Source organism: Cyprinodon variegatus, unplaced genomic scaffold (genome assembly GCF_000732505.1).
Source record: "Cyprinodon variegatus isolate N-32 unplaced genomic scaffold, C_variegatus-1.0 Scaffold405, whole genome shotgun sequence".
NCBI classification, from domain to species: domain Eukaryota; kingdom Metazoa; phylum Chordata; class Actinopteri; order Cyprinodontiformes; family Cyprinodontidae; genus Cyprinodon; species Cyprinodon variegatus.
The window spans coordinates 64,174-73,678 of NW_015150858.1; the positions used below are offsets into that span (position 1 = coordinate 64,174).

Consider the following 9,505-nt stretch of genomic DNA (forward strand, 5'->3'; position numbering starts at 1 on the left):
CCAATGGAACATGATGATTTACACCTAAAATAAGTCTTATTTCAAGTGCATATTATCTAATTATCTTATTTTAAGAGTAAAAATACTCATTCCATTGGCAAATCATCTTATTTGCATACTCAAATTAGGGTACATACACTTCATTAAACACATTTTTACTTATTTCTAAATCGTTTTTGCAGTGTAAAACTACTCTAGAGAGAGAAACTAGTCCTTACAATCATTTGCACAGTGTTTACCAAGACAAAAAAAAATCCTCAAATTAAGAATACTAAAATAAAATCCAAACAAAGAAATACATTATTAATGTTCTGTCTCTTTTAAAATCTTGACTTACTGGTGTCAAAATGTATTCAATGTAGATCATGCATTGAAATAAGGTTCTGCTCCAAGTGTGACTCATATTTCATTACAGGTAGAAGGAAAGTTACCCCACGGGTGGAAACCGTGTTGCCACTCTGGAGGTTTGGGACTGCATTATCAAACCCCGTCACATGACCTCTCATTGGGATCTGTTTGTGTGTATTTGTTCATGCATAATAGCCTCTCACAAACTGAAATTGTGTTGTTTATGTGCTGTTTATATGTTCACCAGTAAAGTCAATCAAAGTTGTTTGCTTAGAAAAAAAAGTATGCACCAACATTTTAAAAGTAAGATAAACCACTGCCTTTAATCAAACAAATTTATGATCCTTTCACAACTTTAGGTCCATGTTTCTAACAATGTAATGCTTAAACAAATAACTGATACACTTTTACAGATTCAACCATTGACCAGCATCAGCTTGACCCCAAAAGCTATTTATTAACAACTTAGCCTCCAGAACAAGGCATGTCTTTGATAAGTTAATTTAGTCATTCAACCTTTATCTAACTGGGAAAGCACCACTGAGACCTTGTTCCGAAGGGATTCCTGGCAAAACGGAGGCAAATATTCCACAATTACAATTGGATTAAAAATTAAAATGTCAAACAAATTAAGAAAAACATAAAAATAAAAATAAAAACTATATCCAGTGCACTCAGTCTTAAAAGTCCTCAGTGGAATGCAATCCTCTATTACAGTTTCTAATGATACACATTCTTAATGCTGAAATCTAAAATAAAACACCAAATACGTTGTGTATTTTTATCTTCTCACTGTGTTGTTAATAAGCTTGAAAGAGATACATTCAGTATCAATGGGTCAAAGCTTTACAAAAACTGGGGAACTGAAAATTAGCACCATGTTCTGAGCGTGATCTCAACAAGCTACCAATAAATGGAGAGAAAATATTCTAAATATGCGTCTTAAGTGATAAATAAATGCTGTTTCCCCTCTGGCTTATTGTAAATAAGCAGACAGTTAAAATATTTGTATGTTTCTGGTGCAAAGCTGCGCATGAAATACTACTTCGTGGCCACAATAAAAAAATTTTTTTGAACATGTCATCAGAGGGGCTCCGTACAAAGCACATAACAGCATATATATAAAGTATAACAGCAGTTATACTTTAGCATCTCTTAGCATAATCTTACAGGATTACAATTGAACATTTTCAAGGCTAAATCTAGTTGTTATAGCTGAGATTTCAAAATAAAAGCAAAGTATTTTTTTCCAGTGAAAAAACTCTATATTTTATTTTTCTGCAATATCTATTGGAGCTCCAAAAAAGCATATTTACATTTGTTTTGTACTAATTTACTTTAACCGTTTTCCCCAATTTAAATTGTTTCCCCCAATCTTCTACATTGTTATTCTCTGAGATTAGCATAAATAGTTAAAACTTATTGAGATTTTAAACTTGTAGACCACTTTCTTAATACTTTTTGTGCCCTTTTTTAGTTGTTGAAGGCTGAGAAGCTTTGCAGTTTTTAAACGGAAATAATCTCTGAAATGCAAACTACCTTTATTGATATAAAGCTGAAGAAAGAAGCAGTGACCTTTTACTTATTAACAAGGCTAAACTAGAACAGTCAATAAGTTTGCTCTCACAGGCCTGTTATTTCACCAAATAGTTTAATGACCCGAATCAAAACCAGTGGTGTACCGTATGTTATCACCAAAACTAATTAATCAGTCACACAAATTCTCCTTCGATACCAGAACCAAGATCCTTTCTGAACAGAAATAGCAATTCAGTTCTTCTCTATTACTGAAAAGAACTGAACAAAAAGTTTCCCTGAAGGTACTGCCACTGCCATAGAACAAAAGGTCTGATTAGGGAAATGTTTTGAACACCAACATTAACACACACACATAACCTCCATGACCAGTTTCACTTATTGTGTTTTGCCCTCATGATCTCTTCTATGTCTCCCTGCTGAAGTTTGCAAACCTTTTAGAGATGTACAGACTTAGACGCTGATAAATGTTCTTCCAAAGATAATTTTATACTCAACCATATTTCACTGTGGAGATACAAATAACTTTTTTCTTTTTTTTTTTTTTACTGCATTGCCATTGTTTAGTATTTTTATGTGACCTTAAAATAATGCCTACCGCGATCTTATTGGTGTACAGCTGTTTTAGGTTGTTAAATAATGAGTTATTATAGTTTTGCTTAAAATAATATAATTAATAAAATACATTTTTTTTATTTAAACTATGAAGTTTGTATTTCACAAGAAATATTACTAATGGATCTCTTTGATGATGTACTGATTATATGGTTTCTTTATCAGCACCCAGTTTCCTTTCAGAAGCACAACATGACAAAGCTAAATAAAACAGGCCCAACCTCCTTCTGGCTCATTTAAGTAGCTAAAAACTTTCCTCCATTGATCAAAATGAAGGTACCAAACTTTGAGCACAAATGTCATCATAAAGTTAATCAGGAATAAAATCCCTTAATCTATAGATTTTATGTCTTCTTTTAGCCTGCCATGTTTTAATGTTAGTACACTGTGTTAAATTAATAGTCGCTCTAAACAAATAATTCTGCTGCATCTTTAGTAGCTACATTAGCCTAGGGCTACTTTTAGAGCTCAACAACATGATACAATAAACTACTGCTGACATTTGCCTGGCATGAAAGACACCTTCCAGCTGGATGTTTTTGCCACCATGTTTATGCATCATTACATGCAGCTGTAATGAAGTTAACCTCTAACAGGTAAATAACTCATTAAGCAAAGATAACTACACATATATACTGCGTGGTTCTTTAATCTGAAGCTTTTCATCTTAAATGGTAATTTATCACAGGGATTAATTTAGGCAAGCTGGGATTCCCACAGGTAGCTTTTAAATATTGAGTAAGGCCAGTTTGTTAGGTTTCCTTGCTAATACACTTAGGAACATTTCTCCTGGTCCCTTCCTCCATGCTGGCTAAATTAGAGGAAAAACCTTCATTTCATAAATTTAATCATGAAACTTTACCTCCACAACCTTAGTGTAGGGTGGATATTGTGTAATTAATTCATGTCTGAGTTCAGCATTCTTAGATTCATCTCTCGGATTCCAGCTCTATTCTCGGCTGCCTTGCACTCATTGCTCATCTGCTACATGCATTTCTCAAATTCAGACATACAAATTAATACAGCAATCATGAAACAGAAGCTTAAACATTAACATGAAAAATTTCTAAAAATAAAAAAACAAGATAGATGAGGTTTGATGCTACGCTATAATGAACACTCAGCAAAATAGTCAATCTAAACTGGTCTTTGGTTCTCTGCAGTAAGGAGTTAAAACCTCTGATAAAGAGAGACAATTTATGTCAGGTCAAAGTAAATATTACAATATGAATTATAAATTAACATACCCCTGTTATCTTATAAATCTAAGATTTCTGTTAATTTGAGGTTCTTTGTAAAGAACTAGACTTTGAATGTTTTAGACCATAAAACCAGAAAAACACGCTTTAATCCATAGAAAAGGAATTAGATTTTACCACTGTATAGCTCTATGACCCTTCCTGTAATTTTTAAATTCATATTTACTCAGAAATACACTCAAACGCTGCTAAGATCCTCCCTCTTAATAATGCATTACGCAAATTTCTAGCATACAGGACTCCATAAAATATGGAGGTTATTTTATTTCATTTTCATCCCAGCATTTTTATCCGCAGCACATTTTTTTCAATAAGTCCCAAAATAACACACCTATAGAATAGCATGAAAGTACAGCGAAAAACATAATCCTTAATTTTTTCTTTCCCAGCTTGTGTCTTTAATTGTCAGTTTGCTTTAATTTCTTCAGCGTCTCACATGACATTTTTCCACACAAACACATGTCTAGTTTCAGATGGAAAAAAATGCATCCTTGAATTTCCAGAACATTTAGTGTGATAATGAGAGTCTTCTGTAAGGACAGGAGATCAGTGCTGATAGAGGACATGCAATTAAAAGATGATACCACAGGAAATGCTACCAGGCCCACTTTTAGCTCCCTGACCTGAATCCCTGAAGATAAAATGGAACTTTGGTCCCAAAACTCCTGGTTCAAATTGCAAATGAGGTTCTAGACTAAGCAAAACAGATTTGAACTACGCTGTCGGGGAAAGCTCCTATGTGACAGAGAAGCCCCAAAGTTTGAATATTAAAATGAGGACGATGCCACCTGGACATTTGAAGAAAACTAGGCCGTAGAATTAAATTACCCATGTGAGGGAAGCTCAAACCCATGCACACAATTACTCAATTTACCCAAAACGTCAGAAACAGTTCCAGAGGTAACTCTGAAAACACCCACATATTCACTCAAGGGTATGCATCATCTACCGCGTGGAAAAAAAAAAACGACTTTCACAATAAATTCATTTTCTATTTATTTTTAGAACCAACTCTATATCAGTTTTCTGAATAAGTAAAGATACAGATGAAAAAGCAGCCTAGAAGACGTCAGAAGTAAATCAGACAAGTCAGTATGCAGGAAAAACAAAACAGACCTACCACAGGTCTAAGAGATCGCAATGGTTTAGAATGAGCAACCAAACAAGCCAAGGTGTCCTCCTCGCTCGGACGATCCACCACATGAGCGTCGTAAGCCACCATGATGGACACCTCCTGCATCATCTTGGTTCCTGTTTGCTCCGAACAGCGAGGAGGAGGGGTGGATGAAGAAGAAGGAGGGAACGAAGTGGGGAAGTAAAGCTGAGCAGCTGAGCGGTTTTGTTTCTCTATGAAAGTGCAGAAGGCGACTGGCTGCCTTCAGGAGTCCCAGAGAGGGAGGCCACGCCCATCGAGGAGGAGGAGGAGGAGAGCTGAGGCAAGGGAGAGGGCAGCACAACACACCTGTTTGTTTCTCCCTCTCCTTCTCTGTAAGACTAGAAGTGTGTGACAAAGGAGGATGAGTTTGCCATTTCTTCCTCTCCACCGAGCACTTCCCTCTTTCTGCTCACTCTCTCTTACTCCTCCCTCATTCAAACACTCTTATGGGGCTGCAGCTTTTTTTCTGTTTCCTGCTGCTAGTAAAAATAAAGATAACGGCCTGTTTACACGGTTACACTCTGTGCAAGTGTGTATGAGGTTGCGAATGATAGGAAGGAAGTAGTCACATCAACCACAGTGACTTCAGTTGCATTCCCACAGTAAGAGATGAGAGCAAATTCAACGCTGTCAGAGCTTTTGTATAATCCCTGAGGAAAAAAGGAAAGCTAAAAATATTGTATTTCAAGATTTCTGAAACCAGCCCCTCAATCTGCTATTAAAAAATATACAAAAGGTCTAAAAAGCCTTCAAAAGCATCATCATCAGATCATTTTAGAGTGTTGTTTAACTCTTAATATGATTCCCAACCTTTACAACTAAATGTAAAAACAGACTGAAATCTCTCAAAATAAAAATAAAAGATAACATCATGTGGTTGGGCAGCTGGACTATTCTCATTTAGACTTAAAACACATCAAAACTGATATTCAATCTGCCTCAGCATACACCTTTCTGCTATTTTAAGGTTATATGGTTAATCTCCACACAGGTTCTGCTTTTCTATTTGGGTTTTGACATTTTTCTGTTCCACCTTTTAACAAATTGCATGGTCTACAGAGATCTTCAGAAGTGTTGGAGCAATTATGCTGTTGATAAGCATCTGTTTAAATAAAAGGGCAAAAAAGAGCCAGTCAGCAACATTAAATGAATTGTGTAATTAATCTGTCATGCTTAGTGAGTGTGGAGTGGGAGCCAGGGTTAAACTGGAGCTTCAGAAGAGCATAATAAAATGTTGACAAATTAAAAATAAGAACTTAAGACCTAAGGAAACATGACCAGGAGCACAGTCAGTCACTGGCACAACAGGGAGTGTAACAGGAAGATCAATGAATTACAACCGCTTATAAACCGAGGAAAGTGTACAACAAAAACATTTATTGCTGTTATGTTAATCAGAGGATGAGATAGAGCAGCTGCCAAAAGCTTGGAGCCGTGAGACTGAGGAGGGGAGACTAATTAGCAAAGAGGAGATGAAGAGACATGGACAGAAAAACCAAATCCTGGGAATGATAAACAATAACCCAATGATGAGTAGAATATATATTTTTGGAAATTGAAGGCAGGAGTGAATTAAAAAACTGACCAATAAAGAAAGAAACAATGAGAAGAGAATCTAAAACATAATGAATAAATTGAATAAAGTGTGAAAAAATACTTAAAGGTATTGTGGAGTGTTACGTCCACCAAGGGCACAACATATTTGAGGACACGAGACAAAAGATGAGGGTTCAAAAAAGATATTTTATTTATAAATTTTCTCCTCTTTAACTTTCTTTGCTCGGCTTCTTCTGATTACTGCGAAGAAAAAAGTTAGAGGCCCTCAGATCCCGTGCCCCAAAAGAATCAAAAAGTGAAACCCAAAAGTAACAAAAGAAAGTTGGACCTGGCCGGCCGATCAAACAGAACAAAACGGTACAGCAGGGGGCCAACCCTATACAGGGCCGTCGAAGCCCCTACTGATACCGGACTAAAAGCCAAAAATAACCTAAGCAAAAGAAAAATCGAAAATAGGACAACCGGTCCCGCCAGGCCAAAAACCACAAGAAAAAAGTAAGCAACGGCTAACAAAAATACCGCATGGCAGGCTGGAACGTCCGCTGCAGGCCGCAGCGACAAGACAAGTGCGCACCGCGCACGGTGGAACAAGTGGAAGCAGGTGGAAAAGCGGCGTCCAGGCAAAGATGGAAAGGAACGCCCCAACATGCTGAAAGCCAGCCTATTTATAGGCGGACAACAGCACCACAAATTAACATAATTAACTGGCCAAAAGAATTATTCAACTCCCAAAATATATTAACAAAAGATCCTTCAACTAAAGTCTGTAAGAAAACAAAGAAAAGAAATAGACAAAAATCATAATGTGCCCGAAGCACATAACATGGAGAACTTTAGCATTTTTTTTAAAGGACCCGCCCTCTCCAGTTAAAAAAAACATGCGTGCGAGAGCATGATTGAGTCCTCGTGCACGCTCTGTTTAAAGGTTGCTTTTCTCATAACTCATACAAACTTACTGTGTCTGAGCATCCGCCCTAACCCCTAAATGCCTCAATCACTATATAGAGCAGGGACTATATAGTGGACTTTATAGCGAACTCAGTTAATTTACCGTTTGGACAGATGATCACTGTTTTTTCCTTTGTTGGTCACATAACTCCGCTTCTACTGCGCAGTGCCTGCGCAATCTTTGTTATTAGTCGCCACTGCCGCTACTCGACAGTGGCCAGCAGTGACAGCGAATCCCATAATGCTTTGTAAGGAGACCTCTGTGCGCAAAGCATTCTGGGATATATCTGCCTCTTTTAGACACTTTTTCTTTTACGACCTTCGGCCATTTTCAAAGAACCGCGGTGAGAAAGGCGAGCTTCAATGACTGTCTGAAACCGAAGCTCCCTACAGATATACTCCTGAAAGTAGGCATGCGCAGAAAAATATAGCTAACAGGTCGAGCATGTAGGACAACATTACGTAAACATATCACCAGAATGATGGACAATAAGGAGGACCACTTATTTAGATGATCCACCCGGAAATAAAAGATCGTCTTCTATACCCTTAAGGATAATAAAAACATGTGATAACCGTCTTCCATAGTCATATTCAATCAGGCCAAAATATCATTCATACAGCTGGCATATTTAAATTTAAAACCATTTTCCATCAGCAATACAGTCCATTTTATTCTGTTCAAAAAGTATATATTTGAAAATGGCAACATTCAAAGACTTTTTACTTACATCCTTTAAAAATCACAAGGAAAACAAACCTTTGTTGGAATTATAGCAACCAAATCTTCCTTACAAGTAGTAATCAGTGTCATTTATGTTTCCACCATTTCTATAAACATTTTTTTCAATGGGCTATTTGTCTTTTGTTAGTTTAAAGGCCCCTTTAGCATCACTCTAATCTATAGCTCTCTCCAAAGATTCCCTTGTCCAACTCCAAAATATAATTAAAGTGGGCATGCTGTCACAAAGAAGGGAACGGAGAGTTGCAGCTAGCACCTAGAACTATGCTAGAACTAGAACTAAGTAAGAACTTTTTCATGCATATGTTACATTAAACTCGTACAATACTGGATTCTGGGCAAGCAGGCTTTCAAGGTCATGAAAACACTGAAACCCTTTTGTAAAACATCAACATGCGTGTGCTTAGTGCAAAGGAAAATTGCAATTAAATCTCAATCGCAATATTGGTAAAAAAAAAAAACAAAACAAAATCTGCCACATACCGCTTTCTTTTATTTCACCTCAGTTTGAAGTTTAGCTCCTAGACTGGAGGAATTTGGCCTCAATCTGATTAATCAGTCAACCCCTAATCAGCTAATAAATACTGTGACATTTTTCTTCTTCTTTTTAAAGTCATCACTCCTGTTGAGGCTGTGATGGCATTTTTTCAAAAAGGCTGAAAAATTCAAATACCTCCTTAAATCCACAGAAAGCTTAATCCACTTCTCTCCCCGTTGTGTTTATCAAGCCGAAGTGCTGAGAAATTCTTTCGCTGTTTTAAGCAGCTTATAGAGTTCAACGGATCCGATTTAAATGCTGACAGACGAAAATATGTGAAAGAAGGGGAGGGTGCAGAAAATCCTAACTTGTACAAAAGGCACACCATCTTGTACAAGCTGAGGTGCATTTAAAAAGGATGATCCACAAGAATCACATTCCCCCGGGAGATTAAAGAACTGTGCATGGTACTTCCCTTAATGTAGAATTTAATGTTTTATGAGATTAAATGTCATGATTTATTTACCTTGTGAATCACTATAAAATTAAACAGGACTAAACTAAATAGGACAATAAAAATATTTACCTTGGAAAGCAAAGAAAGACAAGGCAGCATTATTATGCCATGTTTATTTGGATGCCATGGTTCCTCTACAATGTCGATGACATAATGATGAAACAGAAACGAAGAAGGAGGGGAAGACAAGGAATGGAAGAAGGTAGGGACAAGGAAGGAAGGAAGTGAAACAGGTCACAAGGAAGGAAAGAAAGGAGGACGGAGTCGAGGAAGGTACTGCAGGACCCCAAGGTTTGGCAAGAAAATAAGAAAGGAAAGCAGAAATGACATAAGAGAGAAGAAAGTTAGG

General features: G+C 36.8%; 1 protein-coding gene across 2 annotated transcripts in view; it reads right to left on the reverse strand.

Annotated features, from left to right (window-relative positions):
• The window catches only part of rabgap1l (RAB GTPase activating protein 1-like), a 146,473-nt gene that overhangs the window by 12,447 nt on the left and 124,521 nt on the right, over positions 1–9,505 (reverse strand). Inside the window, exon 1 of one of the 2 annotated variants that reach the window (XM_015387870.1) lies at positions 4,879–5,172. The exons of the other annotated variant lie outside the window; for it this stretch is intronic. Coding sequence (XP_015243356.1) covers positions 4,879–5,001 — 123 coding nt within the window. The 5' untranslated portion in view covers positions 5,002–5,172. Of the gene's footprint in view, positions 1–4,878; positions 5,173–9,505 lie in introns of those variants that run through there. 2 annotated transcript variants of the gene reach the window in all.